Here is a 20,845-nt window from a genome sequence, read left to right as displayed (position 1 = left end):
TTGTATGGATTCTCATCAAAAACGGAAGTGTGCATTCACTCTGGTCAGTGTGTGAATTACACAATGTATTGTACTTCAGCACTTCTTGCATCTGCAATGTTCTACTCTGTGGGACGTTAAGTGCAGTGTTTTGTAGCTTCTGTATTTAAAAAGAATGCTATTCCAGTCTGGAATAGTGGTATTTGTTTGTTTTGTTTTTTGTTGTTGTTGTTTTGTGCCGCAATGCCAGGAAGGGAAGGAGAAATACGGGGGGCAGAGAAAGTGTATACTCCCCAACACTTTAAATATTTTATGTGTATATTTCATTACGCTTTTGGATGTAACGGCCTACTGCGTACAGTGTGCCATGGATGGATGTGTCATGTAAGTTGTTTTATCTGTGAATGTATGAAGGCATCATCAGTTCCATGACATGGCATTGATGCCTGCTCTAGGGAAAAAGGTGCATTTTTCCGAGAGTGGGAGTGGTGCCAGTGAATGTTTGCCATGTGTGATTAACATTAACATACTTTTTTTTTTTTTTCTTCCTTCATCATGGACAATGGCTTATCTCTTCTCACACATGCCTTTACCGACAAGCGAGATATCTGATTTGTGTAATGTAGCAGTGTTTCTTGAGGCATATACATTGGTGTGTCTTGATATAACCATGTTTTAATTTTACCAATGATGTATCATATATATGTCAGCTCTTGAATAGTATAACTGAAAACTATGTACCGGTATTTTATGTTCAGTTTGGTGCATTGTAAGAGAGGATATCCATGGAAATGTCCAACTTAAACTCATCAAATAAAAAAAAAGAAGAGAAAGACCCTGTAAATGTAAAGTTCTGATGAGAGGACTTGTGCACTTTTGTTCGTCAAAATTGTTTTGTGTCTTACTGCAAGCTTACACTGCAATTATTATCAGCCATTTGGTAAGCAAATTGTGGAAGTTATTGTATGTATAGTTATGATATACCTATGTAGCTATCATAAAGTTACAATTGTATGTATCGAAATAAAATCAATATTGTATTATTTGCAGGCATTACACATGTGAAATCTTTTTATTATGCTTTTGGTAATGTGCACCTCGGGGAAATTTGTCATTGTTCTCATTGTTCTCATTGTTCTCATGTCTGTGGCTACCTGTAGAATCAGATTAATAGAAATTTTTCCCCAGACAGCCAGAAAAAAAAAAATGAACAGGGAATATAAAAATAACAAAACAAAAGCAAAGATCACTTACTAAAAAAAGTGAAGCAATATGTATGTACATGTATAAGTACGGTATATAAGCGTCCATAGGGGGAAAATACGCCTAAAAACGAGGTACAAATTTGTATCTTAAGGGGAATTTGTACCAAAGGGGAAATTTTTAATTCCCCTTAAAGGTTTTGACAATGTTTTTCAAAGCCTTATCATTGATCTGGGGCCTCTGGACTACTCCAAAGTAGGGAACAGATGGCATAGTGTGTATAAATTGAGGACTGTACCATCAATTCAATTTAGAGGAGATTGGCAGGGATGCAAAAGAATGGGTGTATATTATTGGATGTGCATAGAAAACGGGTCATTGGGGGAATTTAGGTACGCTGTACAATGTATATCTGCTTTTTCTAAAAAAGAGTTGTATTTTCTTAAATTAATGTACAGAATTCAGTGGTACAAGATATTTTGTGCCTGTGTCAGTTCAATTCTGCATTGAGCCCGTATTAATGCATAATTTTTCAATTTTTTCCAAAAATTTTCATGCTTTTTATCAAAATTCTCCAAAACTAACATTTAAATTTTAATCTGCATTTCCCCTTATGGCTGGAAATATAATATATATGTATATAAAAGAAAAATAAATATATATATAGACAGCAAATCTTGCACATTAATAGACGTGGCTCACCGCCCCGCCATGTTGTGGTTTAGTCTTTTGATGTCAGTATATATATATATATATATATATATATATATATATATATATATATAATGTGTGTATATATATATATATATATGTATGTATATATATATATATATATATATATATATATATATATATATATATATATATATATATATATATATTTATATATATACAGTGTATTTATAGTGACAGCAATGGACTTTGATAACCAGAACATGGCGGGACAGTGCAAGGTGTGTGTGTGTATATATGATATATTATATACATGTGACCGTGTGCATCACAAAACAAACAAAAAGTCGCACACTTTGATTTTGTGTGTGGACTGAAAATAGGTGAAATGGGTCAACCTTGCCACTTTTTGAGTTTTTCATATTCTCTGAAAGAGCAAATCTTCATCTTTATTGTGCTATTAGTTTAGGATCATAAAACAGACAGGAAATTGCGTTTTTAGCAGTTTTTTCTTGAACGCTGTCTGTAGGGCAATGTGATAAGGTGTGTCCTAAAGAGTCCTCTTTTCATTTTTCATAAAAACCCTTTGTACACTCTTAACTTTCAACTCAAATAACTTTTGAAAAGATGATGCTACTGCTTTGAAAGTTGGCATTAATTATGGACAGAATGTGTTAATAAGACATGCTCAATTTCAGCCTAATCTGATAATCCCTTCATTGTTGTTGCTCCGATGGTTTACATCCTGTTTTTTGTCACATTCATCGCGCAGCTAGCATGGCTTGGTAAATATTAAGCGCTTGAATAGACCATGTAGTACAGAGCCTCTTTTCTCATTCACACTTTTCCAGAGTGTGTGCTTTCTTTCCGATAATTAGATAGGTTAGGAATGTCCATTTGAGCTGGGGTTATATATATATATGTACACACACACACACACACACATTGTACTATATGTATTCTATACATACCGGTATTGTACATATGAATATTATATGGATGGAATGATAGTGCATGTAGTCATATTTTGAAGTTGGATATACAACAGCACAGAATCTGCACGTGGTTCACTCACAAAATCACTTGCAAAAATGCGCACACACACAATTAGATTTCACTGGTCACACAATGAAACAGTTTACATTCATTCCTAAGAGCAACACGCTCTAAAATTTAATATATACATAAGATCTGATGCACAACCATCGAGGCACTGGACATGGCTGGGCAATTTCACCCACCAACCCTCGCCCCCCCAAAAAAACAAAAACAAAACAAAACAAAAAACAGCAGCAAGCATCCATAAACAGTCTTGGAGGCACGGAAATATATTTATTCTCACCATGCATGTCAAAAAAAAAGAAAGAAGAAAAGCATTTCACACTGTTGAAAGTGAGAGCACTTGTTTTGTGAACAACTGTTCAGGTGCAAAAGTCAGAGTGTTGAATGCACAAGCTTTATCGCATTTACAGACTGATGATGTGAGATATATGACAGGTAAAATTAAGGGATGGTGAAAAATCTTTTGCAGTACGTATGTTATTCTACAATGTGAAATCAAGATTATGCTCAGTGCACTCCCGATTTACAGTACACGGTTGACATTTATATCAAAATTCCAGTTCCAGCAAAATAAAAATTCAGGCCACAACATTATTGGCTCTATGTTTTTATTGTTTATTTGTTCGCTTACAAGGAAACTTTGATATAACAAAGGAAAACTGCAGGTCCTGAGGACTTTGTTATAACAGGAGTCCACTGTAACAGCTGTGTAACTGAGAGAACTTCCCCCACTGCCATGAGCTAAATATATTCAAACATTCAACTGCATGTAGGTCCCTATTGCAAAAATCACAAAGAGCTCACAAATTTGTAAAGAATGATGTGACAATGACCAAAAAATAGTGGTAGTAGAATGCTATGGTAAAACCTTTACTCAAAGCTAAATTATGTTGCGTCTCCTCCTATTACCATATCATGATTCATTCCATCGAGCTTTGAGACTACCCAAGATGCTTTGCAAAGCCCATGGATGTGACAACCCTCCTCTGGAAAAGCAAGTCCCTTCCCTCTTTCAAAGTTGTGATACATATCATGGAACCGTCTTATAAAGAGATTACAATGATTGCATCAAGATCAAGCAACAACAAAGCAAGAATTAAGCCTGTTACCATGCCGTGGACTAGCATGTACTACATTAGTACGAGAACATGTGTCTTTAACTTTTGAAAAAAAAAAGAAAAAAGGTCTACTGAGCAGACATACTAGATATTGTCTTCCAGCACTCCAAAGACTGGTGATTTCAGTACACAGCCTTTGTATGCATTGTATGTTACTGTCTTTGTTGGTTTTGTTTTGTGTGTGTGTGTTTTTGGGGGGTGTTTTTTCAGCATCCACAAAAATGTGATTTTTAAATCATTTTGCCGATTCACTGAAAATATTTCCATTCTATTCGGTATCATTTGCAATAGTAGACACAAAAGCGTTCTCCCATGACAGAACATAACAAATGTTCCACTATCTAGTACCCATACATAGATACACTGTATGTACAGTATATATCTGTACGAACAGGCAACCACCGGAGCTGAGCTTAGCTGGCAAAGCATCGTGCAAATCTCAACAGTTCTAAGAATCCACATTTCATGTGCATGATGTTACATTGCTGTAACAAGTGCAAACATATTCATCTGCCTTGACCAAAGTAAAATAGAACGTTGATGTGTACCAGGCACATAAATATTGATACACATATATGTGTGCCAGGTATATGTCAACTTCATACAGTATACTGAACATTGTTCATTCTAGAGCTTCACAAACATATTGCAGTACATCTTCCAGTTCTTTCCACTTTAAAGTCTTACTGTATAAAGAAACAGAAAGACACACAGTAATATTTTCTTTCCCATAATCTGTCACTACATCTAATGACATCTGGTATGGTAACAATAATGTTGTATTCATCAAAAGAATCTTGATCATGATTTAAAAAAAAAAAAATTACAAGTTAAAGTTTAAAAATAAACCAACTTATTGAGCAATTTCATGAGACAAATACAGTGTGAATGCCCTGAAAATTTAATGAACTGCTTTGATGCATGATACCAAAATGAAACTTATCAGTTATTCACCTTTAGGCTAGATTTTTGCACTCTCTTTATTTTATAAGGGCCTACTTAGCTAGGTGTGTTTTTTTTTAGATTCAAACTTTATATTGCTCATCCAATTCTCCAGAATATCCAGTTCCTAGACAAAACTTTTCCTTTATCACAGCTCCTACTCAAAAACTCCATAATTGTTAAAACCTCTTTGGAGAGCAACAGTATACACTACCATTCCATTTTGGAACTGTGAAGCATTGCAGTATTCCAAAATTCAGACCAAGGCATGGAGAGCAACTGCACGAATCACTACCAATCTTTCACCCCAGCCACATTCAATGCAAAACATTGCACACAAATCAGTCTTGATCAAACTGAAGCCTTTCCTTCCAAAGACATATCATTCAAATGCTTCAAGCAAACACATTCCACAAAACCAAATTACTTGAAGGTGAAGTTTGTCCCTGCAATGCTTCAAGGAAGAACAATGTGGTTGATTCTTTCTTCTTTGATTATTAAGATATCACTTGCTCCTTGAACATTCTCTTCAGAGAAGTCCACTCCATCAATGTCAACATCTCCATTCCGAGCATTGCTGCCGATCATGATTTCTCATTCAAAAGCACTCAATTTCTGAATCATCACTCACAGCTGCTCCTCAGCTTTCCATTGCATTTCCTGCAGCCACACAGTCTTTACTTTTCGATGTGATCTGGGCATGGGTGCGTGTAAGGTGAACTGGTGTGTGGTTATCTGGCGGAGGCTTTCTTTGCATCTGCGATCATAATCCTCTCCTCCTCTTCCAGGCGTCGAAGTTTCTGCTCGTGCTTCACTTGCATTCTCTTCCTCAGGTCTTCCAGTTCTTGCCTCTGCATGGGACAATGTGATGGGAGCATGCCATGATGTACATGTTATCCTTAAAATTTCTTTGAAATGATATGATCAAATACATGCACACTTTAAACATAGAAATGTGTTCAGTTTTGTTTGCTAAAATTCATTCATGTGATTTGTCTACCTTTTCATTGCATTTCTTATCAATTTGCGATAAGTTGTAAATTTCTTTTGAGTCATGTTTCACTTTTACTGGGAGAAAAATAGATACAATAAGAAAAGGAGCATGATTACAAACACTTTTACACTTTTTTCACTTGTAGGAGCCAAGTCTTCCACATGAAACATTTAATTTTGCTTTCAGGTGATTGGTGACCCACTTGATACCCAATTTCCTGATTATTCTTGTTTGTTGCTGTTGTTGTTATCTGACTGACATTGCCTGCATTGTTACCCAGCAGATATTGATAAAATAAACTAAGAATAAGTCTAAAGGAGATGGGAGCTTGGAGTGGAGGAAATTGATTTCAAATCTTTGACCCACACAACTGGTAGACAGACTTCCTGCTATTATGTGGCAGGTTAAACTCTAGTAATGAGACAAAAACTTAAAACTGTTAAACAAAATTAGTATTGATAAAGGAGGTAGAAGTGCCAGGTCAACTGCTCTTTATCTATCCAAAATAAAATAAACTTTGAAGTTTTAAGCAATTTGTCTCTTCACAAATGTAACATCTTGTTTTACTCTCAGAAAGAATGCTCCAGTACCATGATTCACTGTTAAACAAGTGTAATCTACAAACTGGGATAAGCATTGTGCACTAATATGAAGGAGTCGGAGCACTTCCAAGAGAGCTCAGCATTTGCCAGGCTACAGATTAATCCTCCTTTCTCTGTTCTTTAAACTCTTCTATTTGTACTTACATGCATCTTGCTTTCTGGAGGATACATGTCTTTCTGTTAGGGAAACAGAAGATGAAATACATTAAGTCCGATTACTTTTATGGCATTTAACAAATACAAGGTATTCTAAGAATATGAAATTTATTTTGGAAAGTATAAAGAAATTTTTGTTTAACTACTGCATGATTTATATATTGTTTTGTTTGTTTGTTTGTTTAAAATCACAATTCTTCCTTATGAAATCACATTGATTTTGAAACTTGAACTTGGAATGTGCGTTCTCTGAATATAGAAATTGTATCAGAGGGATGGCATTTCCACAGCTGGGAAACCCTGGAATTCATCAATGTGAACATATGATCCAAATTATTACACAATTTCTTTCAAACATTTAATATGTGACAATATGATAAAAACATGCATTTATTCTCATGCTTCATCTACAAGAACAGTGTGATTAAATTACTATTCCTTCCAGAATATGAACATGAAGTAGTTGACTCCTTATAGTCCAATGAAATGCAATGCCATTTGAACTGGTTTACCCATGCGGCTGCATATAGTATTCAACTTTGAAGCATTAATGTACATATAGATGTGTATGTAAAATCATCTTTCCAATTTATGGAAAGTGAAACATACCACTTTCTGCGACACATATTTCTCAAAGAGGTCTGTCTGGTTGAAGTAGTAGAACATTGCCACAGGAAACATTACATAGATTGACATCTGTATGGAGACATAAAACAATATGCAAAGAAAACCAGAGAAAGGTACATAATGGCAAGAAATTTGCAACTCAAGTTCCAGTTACAACTGATACAGTAACATCTAAGCAAAAAGATTTTCAAATTCAATCTGTCTTCTGCCATATAATCTTTAAATGTGAAAGTTTTTGATTGCGACAAAATGTATTTGAAAGATGTTGAACACAAAAGTTTTGGTAGAACTGCAAAATTTGCACCACCATATCACCCTGCACCTTTGGGTTCACTTTTGCATGCTAAAGACGTCTGCGCATACACACATATTTAAGGTTCATGATGAAACATTGTATGTAAATACACTGTAGTTTACAGTTTATACAGAAATGTTACTGCCTATGGATTCAAATTTTCAGATTTTTAAGAATGAATGTCAATCAAGAGGTTTAGGGGCTATGCACCATTTACCTCAATATGAATCTTAGCATTTCAATAACACCCTACAAAAAAAAGTATGACATTAGATATAATGAATACCACATTTATACTTGCTCACTACTCCTCATACACATGCTAGTGACTGCCTGGCATTTGTATGTATTTGAATATCCCCTTTAGGTAGCCCTTGGTGGCAGATTCCCCTCAAGGCTCAGCAAGTTGCTATAAGTTTGTGTTTTCTTTTCTTTTTTTTTTCTCTCTCTCTTCCATCTCCATCTCCATCTCTTGTCATCTAAAACTTGAGAGCGAGGGAAAGAACAAATATCAACTCACCAAAGGAAATTACTGAGCAGCTCCACATTTCAGGAGCATCTTAGATGCCAGCTCATCACGACAATTTCATCATAGTGGCTAATTCCAGAAGATGATAAGTGCATAACGTACAGTTAACAACAAAATTATTCATACCTCTGAGAAATTATTAGTTCTGAGCAAATTTCATACAAGTGAAGGATGGAGTGATGGTGATTGGGTGTTAACTTTTTATTCTCATTTGTCCTCTGTAAATTGACATTAATTCCAGTTTCACCTCATTTGCAAAACAATAGAAATGTTGAGATATAACACCCAGTCACAATCACTCCATCCTTTACTTGTAAAGTTGTAAGAAATGTGCTCAAAACTAAAAATTTCCCAGGGGTATGAATAATTTTGTTGTTAACTGTATGAGATACATCATCTACTAAAATATATGTAGCAGCCTACACGTACCATATGTATGGGGAGTAGTGAATGACATCACCGAGAAGCAGACATTAATATCCATATTGTGACTATACATTTTTGCAACATTAATTTTCAATAAGTGTCATTTTGAAGTCATACTTGAACTCATTCCATTTCATTCAAACTCACTCATTAGTATATCCATCAGCCACCAAATTACGTTACAAATGCCATGCATGGCACATGGTCTGTAAAACTAACAACAAAAGAGTGAATTGAACAGTAAACACTTTTTATGTCATTATGACTGAGTTTTGTAGACTCTAGGTAATAATATAGTCTATGCTGTGAATTTATTTATTCTTGTCCATGCAGATACCAGTTTATGCAGTGTTACTGAAGATATTTTCAACATCTCAACATTCTCAGATGCAGACAGAGGTAACTACATTAGATCTGTAAGTGTTAGTGCCATGTAGTGGTGGGATGTTCATCCGAAATCTATTCTGACACTGAGTGCTACACCTCACTTAGAAATATTAATAGAGTTTTTAGACCTTTTTACTAACGGTTAGTTAAAGTAAGTCCGTGAAAACATGTATGAATTATTTCCGAGTAATACGCATACCACTGCATACGTAGGTGGATTCTAGGCAAAGCTATTATACCAGACCTCTGAAGGGTCTAAACTGTAATGTTTTATAAATAAATTTACACACACACGCAGGAACTTCTACACAGTCAGTGATGGCACTAACAACCACACCTTCGATTTCAATTGGTGGGACTACATTCAGAACTTTGGCCTACAGCTACACCGTCTTTGCAAACAGTTTCTTACACATCATAGCATTACTAAGTTTAAATATATCACGCACTGTACCTTGACAACTTCCAGCTTCCAAGTCCCCATTATTACAGATCTAGATCTAATCTGATGGCTGAATACTACTAGATTTTTCGTTCCTTCCCTGGTCACGTTCGCTTCGCCTTCGAAGAGTTGCGCAACACAAATGGATTGCATCAGTGTACGTAAAGAGTGCCTGCTTCGCCCGCCATGCCAGAGGGCCAGTGGACATACCGCTGCCTGCGGCCGCCGCCGCCGCCGCGCCGCATGCACCACACGGCACATGTTCCGGCGCGCGGTAAGAGCCCACACAGAACATTACTGCAAATGTGTCGGCCATCGCTGTTTCTTTCTGCTTTCATCAATCTTCCTTTTCATTATTACATTTGATGAGGCCAGCAGCCGAATACAGAGAGCCCAGTGTACGTTTCTGATCAAAGACTGGATCTTCCAAGTGACACTAGTCTACTGAGAGTTCGGCTGCGTAAGTTTCATAGTCATGCATGCATAGCCTGTAACCCCGTGGCGCTCCTTGTAAGTTGTACACAGTTAATATTAATCATGTAATACTGAGTAGCCTGTAAACATGGTAAATAAAGGCAAATCTCACCAAAAGTCCTTCTATTAAATCTATGATGTCTACAATCCGACAATTTCTTTGAACTCTACATCTACTACTCAGGACTCAGTAGGATTTTTCTACTAGCTTTCTAAGTTTCCTGGGGAAACTTATCTTTAAACACAGTTTTGAATCTACAATTAAACTTCCACAGCATGAACCCCCTAGCAAGCATTGAGAGCTACCGTACTGGGCCAAGGCAGGATGTACATGCTCGAATATCAATCAGAGAGAATTCTCTCTGATTGATATTCAGTACCGTATGCATTTCTGTGCTTTGTGTTTCCCAATCTTCAACACAGAACTCTTGAGTTTTTCCATCACTTTTACCAACGATAAATGTTAAACTACCTGGCTCTAATTTTGTCCTTCTGCTGTCTTTAAACTACCTTTTTTAACAATAGTTAATAGACCTAGTTGATTGATGAGCCTACTTCCAGTCTAACGGTAGCTGTCTGTTTTCCATACTTATTTGAAAGAGTAAAGATGTCAGCAGTGCTAACAAATGAGCTAGTTCTCGTAAAGCATAGGATATAAATTTTTGATCCTAGAGATTTATTGGGCTTTAAATTACACAACTTAAACACTTCTTAAGACGTTGTCTTTTTGTGATTGTTTACTGCCATCTGGTATTTAAAGGGACTAGTCAGATTAGTGATCAGATACACTTTCAGGAGTTTTTCTCGATCAGAATTACAATCAAAAGCCTTTCGCATTTCATTTAACATTTTTGAAAGGTCTGCTCCTGCATGCGCGATAAAAAAAAAAAAAAAGAAACAAGAGAGGATAAAACCAGGTTAATGAAATTCATAAACTGAATAAAGGAAATGTTCATAATCATAGCTAGGCCTACATGAATTTACAACTGTAAGTGATAAAATTCTTTAGTTTCAACTCTCTCTGGTATATACTAGAGTAGTCATCTCTGTTTGCGACAAGGGCCATTTCATTCATCAATAAGACAGCCAAAGAGAGTCAAGTGTGCTTTGTCCCACTTTCTATTATACATGTATTTGTTTTCAGCATGTATCTCGTTCAATTCCAGCTGTGATTTTATTGGTGATCTTTGTTTGTATGTACTGGCTCCTTGTTGCTGTGTTTTTTTTCATGGTCCTATAAAAATAGTATTTGATATCATGTATTACTATGCTAAAATATGCCAAAATCTCTGTCTCCTTGTTATTACACTTGTATGTCTCTGGTTATGTTTATATTTCTGTCTGTTGTTGTGTGTTATAACCCCACAGGATATGGCTGGTTGTCGTACAGTAGGAACGCGGCTTAGTTTCCTAATCGCAAGACCCAGTTACATCTTGCAAACTCCATGCTGCAGAGTGAGTGTGCAGTGCCCTGTCAACGCGGCTCAACCCTTCAGGGCCTCGTATCATCGTCATGCGCAGGTGATGAATGGAGGCCACGTCAGACAGCACAAAAGTCTTTCACCGTCTGTCCAGCAGTGCGTCAAACATGAACGCTTACACCCGTGCCTCGAAAGATACATTCATACCTCAAGGCCCAGACATGCACCTCCGTTGGCACTCTGGCTAGCTGTAAAGACCTTTGCCAAGACTGCTGCAATATTGACAGGGAGGTAAGGGTGCATACAAAAGAGCCTGGACATTTGCAGAAAAATTCTTTGTTGAAATTCCTCTTTATTGGCTTAAATGTGATTTGCAACCAATTGTATACACACTCTAGTCAGTGTTGTCCCCAATCACATCTTATACTTAGGTACGTACTACAGTGGACTCCCATTATAACGAAGACCTCGAGACCGGCAGTTTTCTTGAAACTGTTGTATCGAAATTTCGCTATAACTGAACAAATAAATAATAAAAAACAACGAACCAGTACTGGTGTGGCCTGAATTTTTATTTCGTTGTAACTGGAATTTCATTATAACTGTGTTCATTATATTACAGGAGTGCACTGTACATTGTACATACTCATAATAGCTGTGAGTGATCTTTGTTGTAGACACTGTAAACCAAATTGTTAGTAAATCAAAGTTATAGAGCTCCAGGCTTTCAAGTAACAGGTGTTTCCTTACAAATCTTGTATTTCCCCCCGTATGTGAGCAGTTTTCTATGGAGGTGGGCAGCAATTTATCTAGAGATGATGTTTTCAAGACTTCATCAAGTAAGCCTGTAGTGTCATCCACAAATTTCTGGTAAAAGTGATGGATAGCAAGTTTGTTTGACCCCAGTATTGTGAATATGTCAAGATATGTTCGTATATAATTTTTTTTTTTCAGACAGGTCATTCAATTCCTGATAGTTTCATTGAATTTATGATCAGAGTAGAGATGCCAGTCCATTAAAAACACATTAATCAGAGGTTATATGCTATTTGCTACAGGTGTGTATGTGCAACTGGGTCTAGGGCAATTAGCCCCGGGCAATTACCCCAGACCCTTCTCCTGACCCTACCCCTAATCCTAATCCTAATCCTGAACCTAATCCTAACCCTAACCCAAACTCTATACCCTAATCTTTACTTTAACCTTATCACTAACTAGTATTTAGCCAGGGGGTATACCCTTGGTGGTAATTGCCCGATACAGTGCAACTATTCATTTTATTGTGATTATGTTAACTGCAGTCATTGATTTGTCTATGCTGATGGATGGCCATGCTCTGATGTTAATACCCCCCCCCCCCCCCCCACCCCCTGTAGAACACTCAGGAATCGCTGGAAACGGCAGCCAAAGCACAAACACATGACAGTCAGGGAAAGACTACATGCCAACCGAGGCAAGTTGGCGGCTGGACTGGTTGGCATGTTGGCAGCGGGCGTAGGGTACTACTGGTATCATATAGACTACACACCACTGACCAACCGGCCTCGTTTCATCATCTTCAATGGGACTCAATTTCAGAAGATCGTCGAAGACGAGTACGAAATGGTGGGTTGCTTCTCCCCCTACTCTGAAGTAAAACTCTGATTTGCCTGAATTGATTTAGATGAAAGGAATGAAACAGCTTAGAGTGATTAAAGTTTGTTTGAAATCTGACCAAAAAAAAAGTACAATAGTAGGAAAGCTTTGAAGAACGTAAGTGTAAATGTTTTCATCAACTAGTGATATCTGTCACTTTGAACTGTGCATATTGGCGTATTTGATACAGCAATGATGTCTTGCCACTGTTCTGTCACTGTTTTGTACATAGAGATGTAATATAGTTGCTTTTTTTTTTTTGGGGGGGGGGGGGGAATTCAGCAACTCTAAACCCCACCCAAACACAGATTCATCATCGCTAGATAATACTGCTACTAACCCAAGAATAATATGATTTGAAGTATACTGCTTACTTCTAGGATTCCTGTTCTAAAGATTTTTATTTATTTATTTATTTAATTTTTTTTTTTTTTTTTTTGGGGGGGGCGTTGGGATGGGGTCCGGGTGTTTCAAATCTCTAGAAACCTGTGAGATCCATAACGTCATAATCTCATCTCTGTTTAGCTAGTGTATCCTAATGTCGCCCAAAATCCTGTTTTGGAAAAAAGACATGGAAGCTTGGGATTTCTAAAAATTTCTTATTTTTCATTTGATTTTTAATGAAGCACCCTCCTCTCACATCAGCTGTGCTTTGCCGTGAGTGTACGCGGTGAATAGGAAATTATCAGGGCAAGTTCTCATGTCTCAATGCCCAGAATTCAGGGGGAGTCTGATGCAAAATTTGCCAGAGTGACGCTGATGGCCATGAACAAATCAAAGCTTCGATAAGATTGCAGCATTTTCATTACCTTTTCGTGTGTACATATGTGTCTTCAGAAATACTTGGCATATTGATACAGGCAGAGCTCGACATTAATGGTGGCCTGGTAGCCTCGTGACCCGGTTTCCCAGGGCCACTGAAAAGTAATGTCGGGCCACCAAACTTCCACACCAGCCATCTTTTTCTTGTCCCATCTTAATCTAGCAGCTGGGAATCAAAATGGATTGTTATGTTTCCTTTTATTCCGGGCCACAACATTTCTTTTTCGGCTACCAACATTTCGAATCTAAGGTTACCCTATACGGCCACAAGAGAAACAAATAAGCTTCAAACCCTGGTATAGTTGAAGACAAATCATTTCAGAAAGATCAGGCATGTCAGAAATGAGGAGATATCGACGAGACAATCATGCAAAGAACTGTATATGCCATATATGTCAAGAAGTTCAACTTTTGTGAATGTGCTATCGGTGAATTTTAATGCACACAAAAATATTAATTCTTATCCCAGCGTGAATGTGAAGTGACAAGGAGATTTCTTCATCCACTGCTGTACTTCACATTCGTGAGTTTAACCACTTGCAAAACTGTTGGGCAGTCCCAAGTTGTGTAGACAGTAATGTCTTTGGATATGATGACATCAAATTAAGTCTTCTCTCTCAGAGGGAATCAGAGCCTGTGTCAGCTTTCTTGGCAGCAGCTGTTTTTATCAGCAGTTATATACTCTTGTTCATGCTTTATGATTGAGTTATAATTTAGCAGAGAAAGATCCGCCAGTTATTTGAAATGCCTAACATCTATAAAGGAGCCAGGTTCACAGTGTGTCAAAGCTGAGGGGAAATAGTATATTTGAGAGGCAGCAAATAAAAGTTTAGAGCTTGACCCCATTCTGTTATCTCGTTGTCGGTTTTCGAGCAGCACTGCGAGCAGCACAAAGATGACTTTGTGCCGACGAGTCATCCGATTTACGGGGTCATCACTGACGTCGTCACGAGACTGATCCAGGGCAATCAGGACGTGGCCCAGATCCGCAACCAGACCTGGACCATCCACGTGGTCAACAGCAAGAATGGAAATGCCTTTGTCCTTCCGGTCAGTTCAAAGGTTTTGTTGTAACCAAGATTGACAGTTTTTCTTGCGCAGAGCTATTCAAGGGCACCCAAAGGCCCGGAATATGTTGTCATATCAGGGGGGCGTTTCATAAAGCTGTTCGTAAAGTTACGAACATCTTACGAGCGACTGGTGATCAGTTCTTGTGCTGAATTATGGCAATTCTGATATGTATAGCACATCACAACTGATCACCAGTCGCTCGTAAGACGTTCGTAACTTTACGAACAGCTTTATGAAACGCCCCCCCGGGCCTGTTTCATCGAAAAGTAGTTTAGCACATTTTGTTTTTGTTTTCTGTTCAAGCCAATCAATTCTTGATGATGCCATATACAGTGTACATTTTATCTAGTGGCCATTTGCTGGCCCAAAAATTTTCAACAACTTTATTCATCTTTATTATTCAGTATGGGATTAACATGTGGGATATTAAAGTTTAAACTACATTGTACCTGGGGATTGAGCTATGGTTAATGATAGGCTTCCCTATGTTTACTTTGTTTTCTAGCCATGCTGCAGCCATCTTCTTAGATTGTATTGAATACATAATTCACTTTTGTGATGTTGTCATTTGAGAAGTAAATAGATGTGATACTGAGACAACAAGAATGATTTTTTTTCAAAAGCTTAAGCTTCTTTAAACCTATTGTTTTCATTTATTCATTTATTCATACTATTGTCATAATAGAATTACTGTGGTGCCAGCAGAGTACGTATAAATCACTTGTTTTGTGCATGACCAATCACAGTCTTTATGCTTGTCCTTGAAGGAAATTTGTCACAGCTTGATTTTGTTTGCCCCTTTTGTCACAGAATGGTCACATCTTTGTCTTTGCTGGTGTTTTGGAGATGACAGATAACCTGGAGCAGCTGGGCACGGTTCTGGCTCACGAAATGGCACATGTGGTACTTAGCCATGCTGTAAGTCCTGGTTTCAGAAGCTCATTGTTCTGTATTGCTGGTTTCTGTGTTGGTGTTGAGGCCGAGTTGATAAGAGCATTCGTCTCTGGATCACTTTAGTGTGGTATGGGTTCTTGAGTTTGAGCCCATGCGAAGCCTTGGCCCTTCCGCAAGGCCCTTTGTCTACATTGGTGATCTCCACCAAGAAGTATAAATGGGTCTCCAGTATGATTAGAATGTGTACATTGGTTGATCAGCATATGTGCACCTTTAAAGTGGAGACTGGCTGAAATGCTCCCCAGGTAGTGGAGAGTGAGCACCGTCAGTGCTGGTTGGAAATAATGCATTTAGTGACCAGGGTGATAATAATCTGTAAAGCGCAATGAAATTCTTACCAAGTCTGAAATGCACTATGCAAAAACTTGCTATAGTTATTTTTGTTATGATTATTACTTCTCAGCAGCTTTCAGGCGGTGTTAACTCCCCAGCTCATACAGTTTATATCATGACCTTTTGGTGAACCTTTCTCAGTACACATAGATGACATACGTGTATAGCATGTAAATTTCTCACATACATGAGGAAAGGTTACCATGTTGATATTTCAACTTAAAATGTATTGAGTGTGTTAATTGGTTATATATGCATGTAGCTCCCCACATCATTATGTAATAATAAGAAAATGAATGACAAGAAATAAAAGCAAAAATCACTCAAAAATCACTTAATTGCCTCTGAAGATTCAGTGATATAATATTACAACTGCAGCCAAACCAAACTTGTGCAGTGGGGCATGTAGTACTAGTGGTGATACAGTATGTATAATGTCTCTTTAATGATATGCAATCTCATAAAATGTAATTGATGTGTAGATGGTATCTGAATATATTCATATTATGCATGTTGCATACTTGAATAGTGATATATTTCACTGTTAGAGATCTATGTACAGTTATACTTACTACATGCCATATCTGTTGGTATTTTGTAGGCAGAGATGGTAAGCTTCATGGAGTTGTTTGATTTCTTCATGATCGCTGTTCTGACCGCCCTCTGGACGTTTCTCCCTAATGATGGTATCGCTCTCGTGGCAACGTGGTTCAAAAATAAAGTCATTCAGGTATGCAGTTGTTTTATTTGTGTTGTGTATCTGCCTCCTCAATTATCAACATTATCTAATTATCAAACAGGAATGCCACTGTAAAAGATTTGGCAGCGTCATTGACATCAGTATCCAAGTTAAATCTTAATCAGTGTCACTGTGCTTTGAATTATTTTGGTTTACTTCATAGCACCTTTATTTTATTGCGATATCCCCAGTACTCACCCTGGATGAACATCATATAGTCAACTGGGCTGTTTCTGCTCTCAAGCATAAGCTTATAGAATACAGCCCTTTTCTGCAATTGGCCACCTTAGATTGTACTTTTAAATTATTTTTCTTTATTGTCAGTGTACTGTGTAATTTGTATTAAATGATTGTCAATATTTTGTATTCACCAAATCTATTAATTCTATGATTTGTGCAAAAGTAAAATGCATTTGTATATTATGTTTGTTAGGAAATTGCAGAAGTAGATAAATATCAATTATCAGTATAGGTATGTGTGACTTCAAATTGTGACAGGACAGTGAAGGTAGTCAGTCTGAACACATGAGAATGCTTCGTTCTATCTCATACTGTTCTTTGTTGTTCTGTTGATATTGTAGTTACATCATTACACACTGTGCTGAAATATAACAGAAAATCTTATTTTCTAACCCATCATTCTCTTTGCCGCATTTCCTTTGTCTTATATCACACATGTTTCAGCTTTACCGAGCATAGTTGTAGGTCGACTTCTTGAAATGTTGAGGAGCGGGTGAATATACAAACCACATGCAATATCATTGTAATATAGAACGATCCAGTTTCAAAGGCTGCACTTCAATTTTCACATATGTTTGTTCTCAGTGTGCCTCATTGCAAATGATATATGGGATGATTCTGCATCTCCTTTTTTTTTCATATTTGTTCCTTGCCTTTATGTCTATTTTCTTACCATCACTTAATAATTCCTATTTGCAAGCCTCTTCTCTTTTTCATTCTTATTATTCAGTCACTTCTCTTCTTCTACCACTTGTAGCTACTGATTCAGATGCCATACAACAGAGTATTGGAGACAGAAGCAGATGAGGTTGGACTGATGTTAGCTGCAAAGGTAATCCATTCTTTTATTATTATTTTTTTATTACTATTATTGTAATTATTGTTATTGTTGTTATTATTATTATTATTATTAGTAGTAGTAGTAGTAGTAGTAGTATCATTATTATTATTGTCATCATCATCATCATGATTATTATCATCTTTTTTGTGGAGGGAATATGTACCATCATCAAGTCTGAACAGTTCACAAGGGAATGAGAAAATGATTTTAACAGTTTTTCTCACAAACACATGATAATCAATGACAAAGTTATTCCTTTATAAGATTATTTTAAAGGCAGAGGGGGAGGGATCAGATGTAGATATTAATTGTGCAATCAGTGCCAGTCTTTTTAGGTATTCTCTAAGAAAGCAAGATGATGCACAGCAAACAATATTTACATAATAATGTGCAGATAACCTTTAATCTGAGACAGAATGGCATGATACTACAAACCTCTGATTTTATCCAACATGAAGCGGAAATGGAACTAAGGTGCGCAAGAGCCACAACTCTTGAAATGTGAATATACCTCTTCAAATTAGTATTTGAAATCTGTGAGTCAAGGCACAATGAGTTATTACATGATCATTGCACAGTGTCATCTTATCCCTTCCAGAGTTGCTTTGATGTGCGAGAGTGCCAGCAATTTTGGGAAACAGTGGAAGCCAAGCAGACAGCCATGGGGGAGGCGGAACCTCCTGAGTTCCTCAGCACGCATCCATCTCACCTCAAGAGGGCAGCACACATACAGACATTACTGCCAAAGGTGAGCAAAACAAGTTGTGATAGGTTACCAAATGTGTTGTGCCGTAATGGCTCATATTGTGGCTCCTGTCTGCAAACTGAAAGCCATGATGTTAATCATCAGGGATTGTTGGTGGGGATGGGGGGGGGGGGGGGGGGGGGGGGGGGGGTTGTAGTACCGAAATGGTTTCAGAGTGATTGGTGTTCCATGTACTTATTTGGTAATGTTGTGACAATGTCAATGATTGCTACACATTGTTAGTGCCATGACAACTTGTAAAAACAAAAATACAATTGATTATGTAGGCAATACTTTTGTTTACCTCTTATGCAGCCAATACTTGAACGAATGCTGCTTTCTTTTTTTTATTCTTTTTTTTTACTGCTGCTGCTATTATCGTATGCTATACATTGTACTAGACTTAGCATTTTTTTTAAACTCTTGCATTTTTTTCCTGACTAAGATAATTATATGTTCCTCCGGTATGAAATCAGTTCCAATTTTTACCCCAATGAATATTGGCTTCAGAATAGCATTGTCTTTGCAAATTCAATATTGAATTCCTAATACGTTGTACATTTGAAACTGACCCCCATTCCCCCCCCCCCCCCCCCCCCCCCCCCCTCCGGCTTTAATGGGGAATTATCAAATAATATGTACCTATGGAGTTAGTGAATGCTGAAATGTAAGAAGGGCACATCAGTGAAGTTTGAGTAAAATCTGACAATCTGTTAAAAAGTCATGAATTTGTACAATTTTAGTTAAATCTATGTTCTGATTTTGGTGGGTATGAAGATTACAACAATTCATGTTGTCAGAGTAGGGCAACAATATAAAGATATTATTCCCCTTGCCTTTTTAAAGAGGTAAGTCAAGTGCTCTTTCATGATGCTAGAAAAATGCAAGTAATGTTGACTTCCCTTTATATTTTCTTTATGTCATTGCTCTACCCTGACAACACAAATTTTTGTAGTCATCTTATCTAGCAATGACAGCACTCGGATTTCAACGAATCTTTAAAAAGTAATTGGAATGGATTGTCCAATTTCCTCGAACTTCCCTCTTGTGTAGTAATAATCTTTCTGCATTCATTGAATCCACATGTATGTATGGAGGGGGGGGGGGGGTGGGAGAATTCTCCTTTGATGGTATTGGATGATTTCAATTTACATATTAAAGCAATCATCACCTCAGTAACACTAAATGTACTTCCCTATTGCCAGAGGTTGGAAGTACTGGTATCCACCCAACTGCCTAGAAAACTACCAATTACCTAGAACCAGGACAGTTATTCTTCAATGGGGCATTGCCCTCAAGCAGTTAACTCCAAAGACAGTTGCCAACAGGCCAAGAGGGCGTCATGTAGGGTATAATAGATAGAGGGTCATTCTGTGCAGTATTCATACTTGGGGCAATTATTCCCAGATTGTTGTTGCTGGGAGTAAATTGCCCATTGCTAATTTCTAGGTGATGGGGGAGGGAGCTATTATGGAGTTGTGGAGTGCAGATAGAATGGGGTTTGACAAGAGTGATTCTCTTTTAGTGTGGGTGTGGAGCAAGGAACGTAAGTTGTCTCAGATAAAGTTATTTGGAGAGTAATTGTTTGAGAGTGTAGAAGTTCAAGTTAGTGTGGCGAAGGGATGAAAGGGAAGGGGATAAGGTAGTTGCCCTAGAACCAGCAATACCAATGATCCAAATACACTCTTCATTCATTAATAGTAATTCATGAATTAATATTTGAAATAACATCTGCAAGTTTCATCTTGTACGTATGATTCATTTTGACAGTATATTGAATGTTGCGGTGTATTCAAGTGAGCAATATCTGATGACTGCTGTGACAAGTTGAGATATTGTATTGAGATGTGTTCCTTGCTTTGTTTGCCATACCAGGCCCTGCAAGTGAGACAGTACTGCAACTGCCCTCCGCTCCCGATGAGGATTTCGGGTAAAGCCAGAGCAGCAATCCGGGCACCCCCAGCATCAGCAGCAGTGGAGGTGGCTGGTGCATGATGCCTGCTAGCTGGTGGATGCACGCCAGACCCACCAAGTGGAACTCTCGCAATCGCTGAAATATGATGTAAACTGTGCAGCTGGAAGTTTATGAGTACAGTGAACTCCTGTTATATCGAAGTCCTCGGGACCGGCCTTTTT

At 37.6% G+C, this 20,845-nt stretch overlaps 2 protein-coding genes across 2 annotated transcripts; one reads left to right on the top strand and one right to left on the bottom strand.

Annotated features, from left to right (window-relative positions):
• Positions 1 to 5,383: 5,383 nt before the first annotated feature.
• Positions 5,384 to 9,611, bottom strand: LOC139743506 (protein PET100 homolog, mitochondrial-like). The gene is made up of 4 exons (XM_071653986.1): positions 9,447 to 9,611; positions 7,338 to 7,424; positions 6,717 to 6,749; positions 5,384 to 5,827 (listed from the first exon to the last, which is right to left on the bottom strand). Exons 1-4 carry the CDS (start codon positions 9,585 to 9,587, stop codon positions 5,708 to 5,710), a joined length of 381 nt encoding a protein of 126 aa, XP_071510087.1. The 5' UTR covers positions 9,588 to 9,611; the 3' UTR covers positions 5,384 to 5,707.
• Positions 9,612 to 9,620: 9 nt separating this feature from the next.
• Positions 9,621 to 20,704, top strand: LOC139743504 (metalloendopeptidase OMA1, mitochondrial-like). Its single transcript, XM_071653984.1, has 10 exons — positions 9,621 to 9,708; positions 10,156 to 10,235; positions 11,277 to 11,620; positions 12,706 to 12,934; positions 14,663 to 14,836; positions 15,668 to 15,775; positions 16,746 to 16,874; positions 17,881 to 17,955; positions 18,563 to 18,712; positions 20,585 to 20,704. Exons 1-10 carry the CDS (start codon positions 9,621 to 9,623, stop codon positions 20,702 to 20,704), a joined length of 1,497 nt encoding a protein of 498 aa, XP_071510085.1.
• Positions 20,705 to 20,845: the final 141 nt, after the last annotated feature.

This window comes from Diadema antillarum, unplaced genomic scaffold, assembly GCF_040938485.1.
Source record: "Diadema antillarum isolate AM-2024a unplaced genomic scaffold, OU_Dant_1.0 seq00001089_RagTag, whole genome shotgun sequence".
In the NCBI taxonomy this organism is placed as follows: Eukaryota; Metazoa; Echinodermata; class Echinoidea; order Diadematoida; family Diadematidae; genus Diadema; species Diadema antillarum.
Note: the sequence above shows the minus strand (reverse complement) of the source record. Positions and strands in the feature narration are given on the sequence as shown.

What these genes read in the sequence shown, in the direction of transcription:
- LOC139743506 (XM_071653986.1), bottom strand. Translation starts at nt 9,587, where the DNA reads ATGCAATCCATTTGTGTTGCGCAACTCTTCGAAGGCGAAGCGAACGTG. An exon ending in AATATGTGTCGCAGAAAGTG is followed by an intron (nt 6,750 to 7,337) that starts GTATGTTTCACT and finishes TTTCCCTAACAG; the next exon opens with AAAGACATGTATCCTCCAGA. An exon ending in CTCCAGAAAGCAAGATGCAT is followed by an intron (nt 5,828 to 6,716) that starts GTAAGTACAAAT and finishes TGTCCCATGCAG; the next exon opens with AGGCAAGAACTGGAAGACCT.
- LOC139743504 (XM_071653984.1), top strand. Translation starts at nt 9,621, where the DNA reads ATGCCAGAGGGCCAGTGGACATACCGCTGCCTGCGGCCGCCGCCGCCG. An exon ending in GTACTGGGCCAAGGCAGGAT is followed by an intron (nt 10,236 to 11,276) that starts GTACATGCTCGA and finishes ATAACCCCACAG; the next exon opens with GATATGGCTGGTTGTCGTAC. An exon ending in TCGAAGACGAGTACGAAATG is followed by an intron (nt 12,935 to 14,662) that starts GTGGGTTGCTTC and finishes GTTTTCGAGCAG; the next exon opens with CACTGCGAGCAGCACAAAGA.